This window comes from Phragmites australis, chromosome 1, assembly GCF_958298935.1.
Source record: "Phragmites australis chromosome 1, lpPhrAust1.1, whole genome shotgun sequence".
In the NCBI taxonomy this organism is placed as follows: domain Eukaryota; kingdom Viridiplantae; phylum Streptophyta; class Magnoliopsida; order Poales; family Poaceae; genus Phragmites; species Phragmites australis.
Genome location: NC_084921.1, coordinates 4,017,830 through 4,035,307, shown reverse-complemented (window position 1 = coordinate 4,035,307; position 17,478 = coordinate 4,017,830). Strand labels below are relative to the sequence as shown.

General features: G+C 45.7%; 2 protein-coding genes across 9 annotated transcripts; both read left to right on the top strand.

The window, feature by feature from the left end:
• Positions 1–386: 386 nt before the first annotated feature.
• LOC133923405 (uncharacterized) lies at positions 387–4,577 on the top strand. Of its 4 annotated transcripts, XR_009910645.1 has the most exons (4): positions 387–1,731; positions 2,491–2,679; positions 3,830–4,006; positions 4,163–4,577. XR_009910645.1 is itself a non-coding variant. In XM_062368794.1 (3 exons), the coding sequence occupies exons 1-2, from the start codon at positions 464–466 to the stop codon at positions 2,672–2,674; spliced, it is 1,452 nt and encodes a 483-aa protein (XP_062224778.1). In that variant the 5' UTR covers positions 387–463; the 3' UTR covers positions 2,675–2,679; positions 4,163–4,575. The 4 variants fall into 4 exon arrangements, 3 of the variants coding, with proteins under 3 accessions (XP_062224778.1, XP_062224876.1, XP_062224725.1); XM_062368794.1 differs by lacking the exon at positions 3,830–4,006 and having other exon boundaries at positions 4,163–4,575; XM_062368892.1 differs by lacking the exon at positions 4,163–4,577 and having other exon boundaries at positions 3,830–4,148.
• Positions 4,578–10,849: 6,272 nt separating this feature from the next.
• LOC133923026 (jasmonoyl--L-amino acid synthetase JAR4-like) lies at positions 10,850–16,618 on the top strand. Of its 5 annotated transcripts, none has more exons than XM_062368656.1 (5): positions 10,850–11,048; positions 11,463–11,763; positions 11,851–11,952; positions 12,244–13,061; positions 15,812–16,618. In XM_062368656.1, exons 2-5 carry the CDS (start codon positions 11,471–11,473, stop codon positions 16,354–16,356), a joined length of 1,758 nt encoding a protein of 585 aa, XP_062224640.1. In that variant the 5' UTR covers positions 10,850–11,048; positions 11,463–11,470; the 3' UTR covers positions 16,357–16,618. The 5 variants fall into 5 exon arrangements, with proteins under 5 accessions (XP_062224640.1, XP_062224498.1, XP_062224591.1 ...); XM_062368514.1 differs by having other exon boundaries at positions 11,411–11,763; XM_062368607.1 differs by having other exon boundaries at positions 10,850–11,073.
• Positions 16,619–17,478: the final 860 nt, after the last annotated feature.

Below are 17,478 nucleotides of genomic sequence, written 5' to 3'. Positions count from 1 at the left end.
ACCCGTAAGAAGAGAGAGAAGCAAACCTATAAACACTGTGAGACTTGTGGAATATGGCAATTCTTTTAGCACTAATAATTTGTGTACAAGTTGTGGAGAAATCAAACCAATTTGTTTCAATAATTTGTGCCTCATGGCGATTACAAGCATTATGTTGTGCATTCAGCTGCTACATTTTTATGATTGTATTTGTAGTACCATTACAATATGGGCTACTAGTGTAAATGCTTAACGCAAACACATTAGTCCTTGTAGTTTCTTCGGCCCAAAATGCCGAGTCAAACTAGCGAGAGGCTGGCCCATCCCAGCGCAACAAATTGTTCCGTTTCCAGGCCCAACTCCCGTCTTGTTAATACAGAAAGCGTAAAATCTCTCCCCCTTCTCCCGTCACAAGACGCACATTCCAAACCCAGACAACCTCCACTTCGCCCCAACCCGAGGGTTTTGCTGTCGGCCACCGGCGATGGAGAGGCCCTCTTCCCTTGAGGCCGAGCTCGCCGCCAAGTCCTCCCGCATCGCGGACCTCGAGGCTAGGGTCTCGCTCCTCGAAGCCGAGAACGCGCGCTTGAGGAAGGCCATGGTCAAGGTAGGAGCAGAGGATCATATAGGCGAACAAGATCCAATATTTGGTCGATTGGAGGAGAGTTTGGTCGGAAACAAGCAAGAAGCAGTCGAGATGGTGGGCGGGGCCGTGGCCTGCGGTGTTATTGAGGTCAGTGACAGCGAGGAGGGCATGGCCGTCGAAGCCAACAGTGGGAGAAACCTGGAGGAGGGCGTTGTTGCCGTCCCGACTCCTCGGAAGCGTGCGGTGCGGGTGGTGAGCGGAGAGAGCGAGGATGAAGACGATTTGGAGGACGCTGAGGGAGGCAGTGGAAGCGACAAGAACAGTGTGGATCTGGAGGATGATGATGTTTCGATCAAGACGCGGGGTAAGAAGCGTGCGACAGCACGGATGATCACCAGCGATAGTGAGGATGAGGATGTGAGCGGGGCTGGGCGTGGGAGTGGCAAGGATGAGGGTGGTACTCTCAGTAGGAAGCGTGTGTTGCGTGGAGTGACTGAAAGCGAGAATGAGGACGGCGATGAGGGGGTTCATGTGGCTCCTTCACGTGTAGCTGCGACACAGATTCAGAGTGGGGAGGAGGACGAGGGTGATAGGATTCCCATTTGTCAAGTGCTCAAGAAGATGAGGAAAGAGAGGGTGAGTGATGATGAATTGGGTGAGCCAAAAGGGTGTTCTACTCCCGCAACAAGGCGCTCGGCTCGCTTGGTTAAAAATCAGTCCAAAATGGGGCGAGCCGCACGCCGGGCTCTCGACTTTGTTGAACCCAAGGAATATGAAGGGAGTGAAGATGATATGGAAGAAGGCAATGATATGGATGAGTTCATAAATGATGAGGATTCTTCAGAAAATGCCAGTGATTCTGCCGAAGAATCCTGTCCTGGACCAGAAGTGTCTAGTGCATCTTCTCTGAATGAAGAATCCTCTCCAGAACCAGAAGAGTCTGATAGTGAGATAAATTATGAAGATGTTATAGCTTGCATAGGCCGTAAAAAGAAATCTAATGATTGGAGATTTGAGGGAGAAATGCTAACAGCATTTCATGAACACCCTGAGCTTTGTTTGAAAGCTGTTTGTGCCCTCTATCGGAAGCAAACCAAGGATGAGCAGTTGGACAAGTCCACTTTTATTCATAACAAACAGGGGTTTAACCAGATACATGCCCGAAGGTATGTGTGCAGTATTTACCTTGTGTATATATTATATGCAGTTGGTATACATGTTGCCTTGGCTGTTTAGTTGGTTCAACATCAGAACTGTCACTTGTTGTTTGCCCCCCCCCCCCCCCCCCAAAAAAAAAGCTGGACCCCAGCATATTAAGAACTTTCCTGTGGATATATTTGAAGTCAGTGGATGGTTGTATTTTCAATTATGTGCTCTCTTTATTTTGATGTTTAATCTCATTTTTAAGGTACCAGTACCTTCCTTTCATTTTCATGTTACTGTAGGTGCTTCACAGGATGCAATGTTGCAGGTTAAACTGTGAATATGTCAAACTCTCTTGTTAGGAATTATTGTTGAATTATCTTGAATCTTGGTAACTCTACATCTTTATGATTAGTGTTACTGAGGTATTAAATAGCATCAAATGCAAAGAAAGTTATAAAACAACAAAAAGGTCAATAAATTATTACTGTTGCCTTGGAAAAAAAGATGTGGTCATCATGATGCTCAAGGTTAGCTATGGTTTTATTTAGGACTTCATTAGCATCTACGATAGTTTAGGTCAAGAGTCTTGTTGAGTGCTAATTAACTTACATACCAATAATCATGTATTTGCTTTAGCTTCTGGTCTACTGTAAGTATGTGAATCTGTACTGTACCACTTCAATCAAAAGAGTAAAGAAGTAGAATGAAGAGCACAAAAGGAAGTGTTTCAGTTTCTCAGTCTGCTGATATTCAGTTGCACCCTGCTGTTTAAATTGCAGGGCATCTTGCATTGCGGAGTTTCTTCTGGATGGTGATCCATATGGTCCACTTAAGAAGACAGTCCGTGATTTGGAAGCGTATGATTGTTATGCTCTTGAGTTCTGTCGCATGGTGGCTTCACATTACTCAAAACAACTGTTTGCAATTTATCAGAACAAGGAGGACCCCTACTTTCTTCCATAGCTCTGGTAATGCTGGCACCTTAGGTTGACCTTTTATATGACCCTCGTAGTATTTTGCCTACTGTCAATTTTCTTCTTTTGTACATATATGTTTAGCTGTTGTGTCTTCTGGAGAAGTTAGGACCTGTTAACTTTAGCTTGGAGAATGCAGCTGCCTTAATGTATCACTAGGATGCACGTTGTTAAGCAAAGCGAGTGTCTTATGGGGTTTATGTTGTGGCCTTGTGGGTACTTTAGCCTAAGTGCCTGCGCCGCAATTCCTGTTTAATGTACACCCTTAAGATATTAGCAAGGTGTGGTTGCTCTGCTTATCGAGTTAGCGCATAAAACCTTCTTTCCTTCAAATGGAAGCATGGCCCATTCACTGGTACCACCGAATTCATATGCATTGATGAAAGCTTTTGGTCTCGAGTGGATTTATAAGGTGAACATAATTACAACATTTTATACCAGAGATCAGAGATGAACTGGGGTGTAGGTTTATGACATTAATAAGTAATAGAATTTCTGCACTGTGGTGAAGTTGCTTTGGATGCAAAACAATAATAAATGGAATGGGGCCAGCCAGTGGCCACTAATTTACCTGACTAGAAACTGGCCAGGTTGACAGGTTGATACCAATTTCAGCCTTATGGAGAACGTGACGAATTCTGCTAGAGAAGCCAGAATATAGCTTGAGGTAATGTGTGTAGTGATCTCGGCCGACAAGCCACATGATGTATCGCTCATAACCGATATAAATTATTTGTCATTGCATTCCTAGCAGGAAAGCAACAACAAAACTTAGCAGAACTTGCAAATTGATCGCATATTTCGGTCATTGGGTCCTGTAGTGCAGGACCAGAATTTAAGCATTGCAAATATAGATCGTAATCTTCCATTGAGATACATAAAGCATGGAGTGCTTAGCTCGTGTCTGTACAAGTGTGTGGCACAAATCCTTCCGCGCAAACCATGATAAAGAACAATCCATCCAACCGATCATTGTAAGTGCACGAGCTAGAGATTTGTTGCAGTTGTGAGCACTTGTCGGCACTTGAATACTGAATACAATGACGACTTTCTTCATTTCTTGAGAAGTTATGGGCCTTCAATTATGTTTTGTCATGACATAAAGCCAATTTATATAGACTTCGTTATCGAATTGATTGGACAGAAAGGCGTCATTGCACCAAGAACTGATTGTGCCTTCCCTTTCTAAGTATCTAGCGCATGGACCACCTTAACCGGCACCACTCGTTTCCTGTCCAGCTAGAAGTTTTAACCGATTCACACATGATTCAGCACTGTTTGGCGTGTGAACTCCGTGTGTGCTGGGACATGTGCTGATAAGGTATTACCCATTCGTAACTCATCTGTATTTGAAACTTGAGCACTCTTTCTTTCTGCCAATATATAACTGCTCACATTGTTAGCATATTGCTGATACTCTCACTTGTTATGCTACATGTGTGATCCATGGCTGAAACTATTGGGTTGTTTGTAATAGCTGAACCTTCCGGGGAGTCTCTTTCAATGTTGCAGCATCGAGTTGGTTACAAGTTGCTTTGCGGTGCTTGACAAGTTGCAAATTGGAAGGCGCATTGTCAAGATATCAACGGCACGTGATAGTGATACCTTCGTTCCCTAAGAAAAGCTACTACTAGTAGTTGTTGTATGTATTCCCTGATGCAATGCAACGAAAGCCATATTGTATGGACAGATAACTGCTGCAGAGATGACTAGACGTCGCCGGGGTGGAGCAAGACAGGGAGATATTAGCCTGTCAATCTGTGTCCCCAGCCCACAAGAGCACCGCACTATCTCTGTACTACCCGAATACAACTTGACTTGTTGGTCCTCGCAATGGTACTGATTGTGCTTGGAACATGTGCATCTGATCGTCTGGATGGAACCAATAGACTTGCGTGCCAGACAAAAGCAGGGAGGAAAGCCCCATTTTATTTTGTTTTAGTTTACCTGCAGTAGTTCATCACTCAGTCATCGTCGCCAGGACCGTACTACACCGACGCTCATTGCTGATCAGTCAGCACCCACCCAGAGGCAGTCCCGGTCAGGCAGCCAGCCAGCCCGGGTTCAGGTTACAGGTCCAGGGACCAAGATCACATACAAATTCACACACCCCAGACCCCAGCACGCATATGACCGTAGGTCTGTGACATGCTTGCATCGCCCAATGCCCGCTGCTGGTTGTGCGTGGCGACGCGTAACGCCAACTCCGCGGACAACCCCTCGCCGCCGGCTCCACCTCCGGTGCCCCGTGCGCCGTTGGTGGCGTTAGTGAGTGCAAGAGGACGCGCCGTAGTCAGCTTTCCGGCGGGCCAGACGTTCTGCTTATGTGCTCATCGCATTGGTGGTTCTGGGATTCCTGCGGGTGAGCCCGGCCACTGTGACGCCTGTTCCTGGCTGTCGGCCGATCCATCTCTGTGTGCTCTAAGCCCAGCGTACTCTCTAGCTTGCTCTCTCACTGGCAAGTTAGGTCCGCCTATCAGCCTCAACCCCCTGCTCCCTTCGCGTCCTCGCTTGTTCTCACTCCTGCATGCCACAACTTCGCAACGTCCCCATCCCCTCTTCGCGCTATAAAATGGCCTCCGCAGCAACACGTCGCCCTCCCGTTCCCCTAGTCTCGCAGCCTCGCCACTGCCATTGCTGACGTGTAGAACACCGCCGTGCGCTGTTCGTCGTGTCCGAGCTCTCCCCAGCGACTCCGAGCCCGCCGTCGGCTTCTCATGAGCACGGGGGGATCTTCTTCGCTGCTCCTCGACAACGTTTCGTCGTCGCAAGCCGCCCTCCGCCAAGCTCTGGTGAGTTCCACCGCCACACATGGTCGCTCGCCTTCTCCGTTGCACCCCGAGGCCCAATGACCAGTTCTTTGGCCCCATAGGACCCCAAGGAAGCTTCCCTAACCCCCGTTTTTCGCTTCTTTGTCACCGCAACCGAGCCCCCACCAAGCTTCGACCTCACCGCCACCATCTCACCATCGCCGGCCATCATCGAGCCACCTCTGATCGCCTCGAAGCTCTCGATGAGATCCTCTATCCCTCCTCTCTGTTTTGCGTCATTTCTCATTGTGTTTGGTAGCTCATAGCGCTGGATAGAGCTTCTCCGGCGATGCTTTGACCATGTCCGCGATGACGCCACCGTTTTCCTGTCGTCGCCGGCCGCCAAACCCTCCCCAATCGTCTTGAGCTATCGGATCTCTCGCATACGGTTAAGATTAAAGGTTTAGATACCCCTTCGCCTCTTTGAATCGTAGCTGTTGATTTTGAGATCAACGGATTAGATTTAAATTGAGGTAGCCCAGTCAGCCTTGCCACGCCAGCGCCACATGTCGCAGGCACATCAGTAGCCTTGTCCAACATGGCAAGACACGTCAACACACCCGAGCCTGGTCAGCAGGCCCAGTCAGCGATGACATTATGCTTAATCAATAAATAGGTTTTTCAATATAAAAGTAAACGCTTTTATTCTCTGAAATTAGGTAATCTTACATTTAGATCCCTAAACTTTTCTATTTTCATAAAATATCCTGGTTAGTACTATACTTTTACTTTTAACCCCTGTAGTATGATGTTTTTACATATATGTCCTTAAAATTTTACAAATAAATCCCTAAAACTTATTATTTTTACTAATAGGCCTATTCTTTTACATAAAGGCTCCTAAAGCTTCAAACCCTCATAATTTTTTCATTATAGCTCTGTTTTAGGCAATTCTTGCGCTCACGTGATCGTAGCATCAAGTACTCTCCATTAGTAAGCTTTTTATAGTGATTTGCTACTGTTTGGTGTACTATTTTTAGATGTTTGTGCTTTTTTATTTTCGGTGATTGCAATAGGAGACGAGTAGTTCGTGAACCTGCAGGATCAGACTTTTGAATAGTTTGAGTAATCCGCTATTGAAGGCAAGTGTCCCTGATGACATTGATTCTATTGTAGGAAAGTGTATCTTTTACTTTCTAGATGCATACTTGTCAATATGAATCCCATGTTTAGGGTTTATTAGTACTTTTCGTGATTATCCTTGTCACTTGTGTTGTAGTTTTTGTGTCAGGGGTAGCAATGCTTAGTTATGTTGTCGAGTCAGGTGGGTTAAATGTTAATATGATTAATGGTCTATGCAATATGAATCGAGTTGAGTAATCTTTTGTAGTAACATGGATTATAGGGATTTAGCTAGGTTGGTTTGGTTGGTATAGTTACCGTGTGCGCATTAGGAATGTGCGAGTACCTGCTTTAGATCCTAAAGACTAGTTCTTGAAGCCTGTAATCCGACTGAATAGCGCAACCACGAGACTTATATGGATACGTTCTGACTAATTAATTAGATGTCCGTCATATTCTGTATGCACCAGTGGATGGTTGAGTGACACAAGAGGGGTTTTCTGCAGTGGATGGAATCCATGTTAGTGGTAAAACCTTAGTGAGTGCATACAGATTTAAAGACGCTTTGTAAAGGCCTTGTAGTGAGATTCCAGCTCTACACCCCGGATGTGTGAAGCAAAACGGGAATCACGACTCATGTGTAAAAGTGTGCAACCTCTGCACATGGTCAAAAGCGGGCTTGGACTTCTTCATGATTAGTAGGAATCTTGGTTTGGTTGTTTTTGGGTAGTCGGGTGGTGGTACCACGATGAGTTGGTAGCCGGATATGAAATATCTGATGAGTCTGGTAGTCGGATGGAATTTGATCAGTTATTTCTTTAATATTGGTGTCGTCACACATAGTACATAGGATTGGTAAGTCCTTTTTGAATCCTAGAGTAGCATGACATAGATGCAGTAAACCTGAGTTAAGTCTTTATTGCCTTAAGCCTTCATGTTATATTTTTTCATACTTGCTGAGTACTCCATGTACTCACGTTTGACTTCTCCTATTCTCTTAATGCTGCTTAGAAGATGAGAACTTCGAGGATATCCTGGCTGATGGAGCTGAGTTTTAGGCGAAGGAAGATTTCGACTTGAAGACCGTGATTTAGGTTGGCGCTCCTCTGGACAATGCCTATGAATGGATGGAGGACCTGCTACTGTTGGAAGTTATCTTAGTGTTTTCTTTAAGACTTATAAGTTTTTTTTAATAAATCTTATCATTATGTAATAACATTGTTATGTTATCACTTATGAGATCACTATATATATGAAACTTGATTCTAGCATATATGTAAAATGCATCTGATTTTTTCTATTGAAACCCAATGTGACAGCCACCCTAGGATGTTCCTCCGCAGACCAATGTACAGTCCAGTCAGATTCCCGGATATGATGCGGCTTTTCCACTTGTCCTTATCCAAGCAGAGATACTCCTATTATGAAGGTTTGCTTGAAGCAGCCATCTCACCCGTTGGAGTGTTCATGTTGTTAATTGACATGATTAGCCCGGCTTCATCTTCTAAGACCTTGGTTCACGTCAACAGAATAGCAGTGTCTGCATTTTCCTTTCCTGTGAGAACAGGGACCATAGATAGTCCAAGAATAATCTTTTGGCAGGCAGGAACAATAGGCCAACCCCAATCATTCTTCGTGTGAGCGGCAGAGAAGCGTGTACACCGAAGCGGACAAAATGCAGCGGTTGGTTGGTGGTATCACCATCTCGTGATGATCAACTCAGAGCCTCACCTTGATGTTTCCTGAGGCCAAATCTTTCTTGGTTGGACACTCAATCGCTGTTGAGCCCATCCCTGCCGCGGCCTTCCCCATTCTTATTCCTGAGAGCATCTCCACAGACCACGACTCGAACAGACGCTCAGCTGTTGGAAAGGTGCTGCGCAGCGAATTGGTTACAAGTCAAGGCAGTCTCTACCAGAGATCGCGCGAAATAAGGCAGGCAAATCTCTTGTTTTTCCTTCTGTTTCTAGGACTGCCACTCTGTAATGTTTTTAAAGATGACCGGGTCCAGCATTAAAAAAACCAAAAGGCTAAATGTCATGCAAATGAAAATTGGGGAGAAGTCATTCAAATTTGTAGCCCACGAGATCTGCCAGGAGATTAGTGCTCAATGGCGAGTGGTCATCTTCTTTGATGAGGTTTGGATTCGTAGTTGGGGTTAGGTTCAGGATTTGGAGGGCACTGGACTTTAGAGGGATAGCTTAGGAGGTCAGCCAACCAGACGATGGTGGTGGGAAGAACAACGAGGCGGTAGGGCGTCATCCGCCGTAGAGGCAGAGGACCACTGGTGGATGGTGATAATGGCGGGGGCCTAGTGCTCGTAATAGTTAGCGGGGGCGCATGGATCTAACATCGTGGAAGAATAGCGCGGAGGTGGAGGGATTGAGGGCGGCGGAGGTGGCCACCATTGGGCTGCGTCGGCTCCAAGGAGGTGGAGCGTGGGTGGGTGATGTACCTGAATGGGTGGGGAGATTAGGGTTATTTTTTATATGAAGTGCAGACTCATCTAGGATGTTGGATTGAGATTTGACGGCTCAAAATTTGATTGATTTTGCACAAGAAAATCTTACGAATGACAATTAGACAGAAAAAAAATTCTACTTGAATTTGACTCAAACAGGAGACACATAGTCCTTCTTTATTTCGAAATACATCAACATCGGAATATTTAAATAATTTTTTTGTATGACAGTACATGCAAGGGGGAAGGGTAACCTATCATTTGAGCCAAGTTAAAGTGTACAAAGAACATTTGTTGTACTAAAAAAAGGAAAAAAAGAACATGTGTTGGATTACACCCAAGACCAAGTTAAAACTAAGTTACTACTCTTGGTTTTGAAGTAGGGTTTGGGTAATGAGTACTGTTGAATAGGACTCCTAATAACTTATGCATTAGGCCAATTCCAGCAGTAGAGGCATCTAGTGCTACAGTAGTACTGAAAATCGGTGTCTGAGTAGATACCCTATCCACTGTAGCAGTACGTAAGTACTGTAGCAGCATACTGTAGGACGCTGTAGCAGTACTGTTAACTGAGGCTGGCGGTGGGTCTGGAGGGAGAAAAAAGGTTGTAGAAGATAATAAATAGGTAGCTGTCGAAGATGAAAAAAATAAGAGATGCTGTAATAGCGATAGGAGATGTTGTAATAGTATTTTTGAATAAAAATTTAAGGTAACTACTGTAGATGACTTTAGATCTTAAAAAAAATGAACTGTGCATTAGGTGGATCAGTTATGATGCCATAGGATCGATCGTGTGACATTTGGGTTGTCCAGTTGTAGAAATAGCTGCCCCTAATCAGAAGAAAATTTTGGTCTGGTTCATTTGATTGAAAACATGTCTTTAATATCATTTTGCGGGCACTGGATATAGTAAACCTTAAGGGCCTGTTTGGACTTTAATACCTTACAAAATATTTATACAGACCTTGCATGATGCAGTACGAGGCACAGAGATTTATTAGCATTATTTACTGTTGATCTTTTTCCATTTCTTGCTCGTGTTCTTGTGGAGTGTTGCAACAGAATATGTTGAAGTGACTGTTGAACGTTGACAGGCACAAGTATGTCGTCGAATACCAGTAAATCTCGATGTGATGGTCACTGGCTAAGATCTTACTGGCCTTATCTTTACTTGATGATCACAGCATGGTGTCAATATCAGCTGGATAAACACTGCTGCCACTAGCTCTAGTTGTGACTACATACTCCCTCCGGTCATAAATATTTGTCGTTTTAATTAGATTCTGGTTAAATTTTTAAAACTTTGATCGTCAATAGCTTCCAAAATATTTAGTTTGAAAACATAAAAATCACACGTGTAGATTTGCCTTGAAAATTACTTTCATAATATTATATTTTTATTAAATATTGTAACTATATTCTAATAGAAAATAATGATCAAAATTGCATGTCGAAGACCATAAAAAATCAAAAGCGATAAGTATTTATAACCCGATGGAGTAAATATTTTCCTTTTCTTTCTTTATTTGACGGGGATGACTGCAAAAATTACATCAACTGGTCTCCAAGTGAAGCTTCCTCCATTTCCAGCAGTGATCAGGACAGGACAGCGGGCAAAAACGAGCAGCAGCTGCCATGGAGGATGGACTCGGCTCCTCTTTTACTGCGGATGATGAAGGAAAGGTGAGCAGCTGTTTGACTGTTCGTCGTTCACATCGCTCGCCTCGGCCCCTCCTCGAAAGAGAGAGAAAGAGAAAGACAAGGTGTCCAGCCCTCCACGCACACAGGCGCACACGTACGCAGGTTTGCCCGCGCGCCGCGCCGTGTATATGTCCGCCCCCTCGCTGTACTCGCCTGTCGCCTCGTCGTCGGTCGTCACACCGCACCAGGCGCCAACAGCTCGATTCGTCTAGGTGTTCGAGCAGGGAGGCGAGTGAAGGGCGCGGCTAGCTAGGCTGCCCGTGCCTTCCTTCCCGTCCCTCGCCGTTGTCTGGCGCCGCGCCGGCATCCTCACCACCTCACGTGCGACGGTGAGAGCTCCTCCTCAGCCCTCGGGTCTGTTTTCTCCTCCTCGCTCGCTGGCCTTGTCCCTTGCGATGTTTGTTGCTTGCTCTGTTTCTCCGCTCTCCGCCTCCGTGCTCTGCTCCCGCCACGGATTCCTTTGGTTTCGTTAGAGGCAAGAGAGCATAAGGGGTCACCAACTTCGCATCTGGATTGAATTAATTTAGCAAATTTTGTTTTCTGGTCCTCTGTTTTTCTGGTTCCTATCTATCTTCTTTGCCTCTGCAGTTCCTTTCATTTTGTCCTCTTGAGCTTTTATCTGTTGGGTGCAAATTACGAAGTGGGACGTGCACTGAAATCCCATTGCTTTCGTCATTTTCTTCACCTAAAGCTGGAGCACAGCTGGATAAGACTTCAACAACCTGCATGTTTGTGATATAAAGGAGGCGAGATGTTGGAGAAGAAGTGCGAGTTCAGAGGGGAGGAGGCGATCGCCGAGTTCGAGGAGATCACGCTGGACGCCGCCGCCGTCCAGCGGGAGACGCTGCGCCGGATCCTCGCCGACAACGCCGCCGCCGAGTACCTCCAGGGGCTGGGCCTCGCCGGTCGCACCGACGTGGACAGCTTCCGGGCCTGCGTGCCGCTCGCCACGCACGCCGACCTCGAGCCCTACATTGCGCGCATCGCCGACGGCGACACATCCCCCATCCTCACCGGCAAGCCCGTCACCTCCATCTCCCTCAGGTCAGTCATGTCGCTGCTGCTGTTCAGCTCAGCTCAAGCCTCGGCGACTCACCAGTTAGTCACCATGATGTCCGCCAATCCATGCAGCTCCGGCACGACGCAGGGGAAGCGCAAGTACCTGCCCTTCAATCAGGAGCTCGTCAAGTCCACGATGCAGATATACCGGACTTCCTACGCCTTCAGGAACAGGTGCGTACATCGGTGCATGTCAAACCATCGGTCGAGGCGATAAGCTTCTTCGCTGCTGTTGCCGATTGACGACCAGGCCTAGTTTTCGATCATCTTGCCTTGTCCTTTTCCTTGCACCATGCTTCCTGTTTTGGTACCGAGCGTCCTTCGATGAGGTCCTTTCTGGGATGGCCCTCAGATCACTATTTGCAAGTGTTAACGCAACAACAAGATCTCAATTGCTGATGTGCTCCCGCTAGCTAGCCACTGACAGCATCGCTGATTGCTACCTTGTCTGATCTCTACGCGCAGGGCGTTCCCCGTCGACGACGGCAAGGCGCTGCAGTTCATCTACGGCAGCCGGCAGTTCACGACCAAGGGCGGGCTCACGGCGACGACCGCGACCACCAACGTGTACCGCAGCGAGGAGTTCATGCCCACGATGCGCGCCATCCAGTCGCAGGTCTGCAGCCCCGATGCGGTGATCTTCGGCCCGGACTTCTCGCAGTCGCTCTACTGCCACCTCCTCTGCGGCCTGCTCTACGCCGACGAGGTCCGTATCGTGTCGGCCACCTTCGCGCACAGCGTCGTGCTCGCCTTCCAGACGTTCGAGCGGGTGTGGGAGGAGCTGTGCGCCGACATCCGCGACGGCGTCCTGTCGCCCACGCGGGTCACCGTGCCGGCCGTCCGGAAGGCCGTCTCGGCCCTCCTCACGCCGAACCCCGTGCTCGCCGACGCGGTGGAGCGCAAGTGCGCCGCGCTAAGCAACTGGTACGGGGTGATCCCCGCGCTGTTCCCCAAGGCCAAGTACGTGCACGGCATCATGACGGGGTCCATGGAGCACTACGTCAAGAAGCTCCGGCACTACGCCGGCGGCCTGCCCCTGGTCGCCGCGGAGTACGGCGCGTCCGAGGGGTGGGTCGGCGCCAACGTAGAGCCGGAGACGCCACCGGAGTCTGCCACGTTCACCGTGCTCCCCAACATCGCCTACTTTGAGTTCATCCCTCTGAAGACCAGCGACGGCGGAGCCGCTGCCGAGGCGTGCTACGCCTACGCGGAGCCGGAGCCCATTGGCTTGACGGAGGTCACCGTCGGGGAGCACTACGAGGTTGTCATGACCACCTTCGCAGGTACATTACATACTTATTTTCTTCCACGTACGTTCGTTTCCATGCACGACGTATGCTGCGAAAGAACGAGTGCTTGAAGAGGCTTATGCCAGAACGCACTGCCATCGATATTCATCTTATCATATATAGATCAGTCTGTTACAGAGAAACAATACAAGCCAAAACGGCCGCACGTACATTGCGCGCACTCACCCGCTAGACTCGCTCACCACAACGGCAGAACGTGATCACCACGACGCTCACTACTAGCTAGCGAAGGACTCGGTACACCACGTTGCAACTCTAACACTGCTCACTATGCTTTTGTGCGTTTCCTCACCAGTCTTTAAAATTTGAATCAACAATTGATACATATATAACTAATATAGCTGTATTTAAGGCTTGTTTATTTTAGTTATAGATTATAAAAATCTAATCTATTCAGTAGAATTCGTGTAAGCTTTGCGTTATCCACGTAAACTAATAATCTGTGGGCACGGTGTGACTGTGACAATAGAGAGAACTTTGGTTTCCTGTGACGCTTTCCTCTTTGTTGACTTCACCTCTGACCGCCGAAGGAGGGATTGACTCTGGCTGCCGCCGTCCGGTTTCCAAACCATTGGCCTCTCTGATCACTCTGGTCTTGAACAACGCATAGAGGCCTCTTTTTCATAGAAAGCAGATGGCTTTCCGGTACATGAGACCGTCGTCATCGATGGATTCCTGTTGAAAACGTCTGGATATCTGAAGCCGACGTTAGTCTTTCTGAATTAGAAGGTCACAGAAACAAGACAGACAGTATGTTGGAGTAGGTTATGAACAATCTTGGAGATCAGGGAAATGAGTAAACTACACACCAGGGGCGGATCTACAAGGGTGATGCAACTGCAAAGACTTATTCAGCATTTCTTATCTGAAACTAATCACTCGGTGGGAAATGCTGCATTGTTTTCAAAAAAAAAAAAACTGTCCCACTCAAATGCTAGTGGCTAGTGGCTCTAGAAGTCTTTGAGTGGGACAGTTATATATATATATATATATATATATATATATATATATATATATAGGAAAACTAGTATGTACTCCTGGGTGTATGTACTTCCACCTCTCATATACCACTTTTACACGTGTGTTATACTTTTTTATCACTTTAAATATACTTTATTAGTAATTATAAGATACTACAATACAAATCCCACGAAATTTTTTATGAAATTCCATGATTTTTATCTTAATTTGCGTATATACTTCTTTTATGTATAAAAAAGAGTATAAAGCAAAAATGAAAGGCTAACATTGAATTTTTTTTCATACAACTCATATTGGAGTATCTTAGAATTAGTATTAGAGTATACTAAAAATGATAAAAGAGTATAAAGTGTTTGTTTAGGTGGTATATTGCATGTGGGAGTACATACTCCTAGGAGTATAGAATATGTGTCCTATATATATATATATATATATATATATATATATATATATATATATATAACTCATATTTAACCCCTAGCGTGTTAAATAGGGATTTTTGGTTCGTCGGTTTTCCGGTTTCAGAATGAGTGTTTTTCTGTTTTTTAATAGAGATATTGCAATCGTTAGTTTTTCTGTTTGATAATATGTGATTTTTTGTTTTGTATTAAGGATTTTACTGTTTTCAGTTTTTCTGTTTTATAATGTATGATTTCCGGTTTTCTAAAAGAGATTTTCCGATTGTGGCTGATTCGACGAGGTTGGATTGGCCGGCGCGTTAAATATTTATTTAAGGAGTAATGCGTTAAATAGCATATACATATATACATGTACACATATATACATATATGTATGTATATATACATACACATATATATATAGGATTGGGCATGGAACTAGTAGATCAACCAATAATACATATGTTAAGACAAAAGGGCTTCTCGAGGTTGGATTGGCCGGCACCTTAAATATTTATTTAAGGAGTAGCGCGTTATATAGCATATATATATATATATGGATTTGGTGTGGAACTAGTAGATCGACCAATAATATATACATGTTAAGACAAAAGAGCTTCTCCTATCTATGTCGGTCTGTCGGTTTGCCCACCTTTCATTGTTCTTGGCCCTTTGTAGCCTGGAAGTTGCCGTTACCGAACCTAAACAATAGTATTTTTTTTTTCGTGAATGGGTCCGGGTTTATAGATAAACTGGAAGCACAGTACAACCAGTCTTTAAAAACCTCGTCCTTGAACGCAGTCGAACCATAGTTAACTTAAATTTGACCAACAGGCCGCGTGCATTCACATGAAGAATACAGTAGCTGAATTTTCAGGTTGTCTTACTAGTCCAACCAGCTACTAGACAAAGAACCTTTCTCTTTCTTCACTTGTAGGTTGTGCCTATGTGCATTTTGTTTCGTTTTCGGTACGTCCGTCGATAGATTTTGTCGTTGTCGTAGTAGCCTCAAGACATCCGTGGCTCCATGGATGGGAATGGGCACGAGCACGACATGAAGGGCCTACACATACAGGAGATGATGTGTCCTGTGACCCTGTCAGATAATCGAACAAGAACTGGTCTGGTCACAAGCGAAGTGGGCACATACATGCATGGCAAATCTGTGATGAGCAGGAAGTACTAGCCCGTACTAGAGAAGTAGAGAGGAGATCCTTGTTTGTTACGACGATTGTTCTTGCAAATGAAATGTAATATCCTGTGGAATGGTAGTAGATTTTTAATGGCTTTATGTATTGGTGGTATGACGAATTAGCTGAAAATACTTATCTTTGAAATGGCAAGCAGGGTTGTACCGGTACCGGCTGGGGGACGTGGTGAAGGTGGCCGGGTTCTACAACTCGACGCCCAAGCTCAAGTTCGTGTGCCGGCGGAACCTCATGCTGTCCATCAACATCGACAAGAACAGCGAGCAGGACCTGCAGCTCGCCGTGGACGGCGCGGCCAAGATCCTGGCCGCCGAGAAGCTGGAGGTGATCGACTACAGCAGCCACGCCGACTTGTCGCGCGACCCGGGCCACTACGTCATCTTCTGGGAGCTCAACGCGGAGGCCAACGACGACGTGCTGCAGAGCTGCTGCGACGAGCTGGACCGGGTGTTCACGGACCCCGGATACGTCGGGTCGAGGAAGGCGAGCGCCATCGCGCCGCTGGAGCTGCGGGTGCTGCAGCGGGGGACGTTCCAGAAGGTGCTGCGCCACTACCTCTCCCTCGGCGCCCCCGTGAGCCAGTTCAAGTCGCCGCGGTGCGTGGGACGGTCCAACTCCGGCGTCCTCCAGATCCTCTCCGGCAACGTCGTCAAGGTGTTCTTCAGTGCCGCCTACGACTGACGGACACAACTCTTCTCGAGCAAGTGACAAACGGTGACGCAGTGAGCAGAGACAGGTCAGGTGTAGCTGCAGCAGCACTCATGCAGTAGTTGCATGCAGGTGCAGGTGCTTGTGATCGTGATAGAATTGGCTCTGGTTCAGTGGTCGCGACTGATTCATCTGTTGCCAAGTGTGCACTGGGCCACTGGCCGATTGCTTCATGCATGTGGCCTGTTTGCAAGTGGTATTAAATCGAACCAAATAAACCTGTTAATCTTTCTGAGCTCTGATTGTGACGTACGATTAAATAGAGTCATCATACGCTTAGCCACGTTGGGGGTATTCTTTGCCAATTCAAGGATAAGGGTGCTGCAGAATTACCAATCTTTCGGTCAAGAATATCTATCTCCTAAGCAAATAATTTTTAAGCTACTTAATAAGGATGTGTTTTAGAAACAACTACTTAAAAATAAGTATCTTAGTTCTAAAGTGCCCACACAAGTCTAAGGACAATTAGAAGATTCGTATTTCTGAATTGATCTTATGAAAATTAAATATATATTTCTTAAATGGGGTCTTTTCAAGTATAGAATGAGAAGCAAACTCGCTTCTAGAATGATATTTTGCTAGATAAATACTCGCTAAGCCAACTTTATCCTTTACTGTACCAGGTAGTGAGACATAAACATACTATAATAGCAAAAGTAATGAGAAGCATACCTCTTAATTTATCCTTTCGTCGACCAATCACTGAAAACAAGCTGATTGAATGACAATAATTGACGTTGCAACTTGTTCATATCTAGCTCTCCAATGATATAGACATTTACAATTGGGATTTGAATAGATGAAAGGACAATGATATCACCTAGATGGGGGTAAATAGATGTTTTAAAAAAAATTTGTCCCCTTTTACCGTTGGTCTAAACTTGCAGTTAAATATAAACTAACGGATTTTTCACAAGTAAAAAACCTAAATATGCTAGGCTCAACTAGTGCACAATCACCCTAAATAAGTGTAAAAGTTACAATCCTAAGGTGAAAAAAATTATTCAATTCTAGCAAAAAATATGCAAGAAAACATTAATTAAAAAATTATGAAAACACTGTTCATCGAAGTATCCAGGTTAATCCGGATACTCC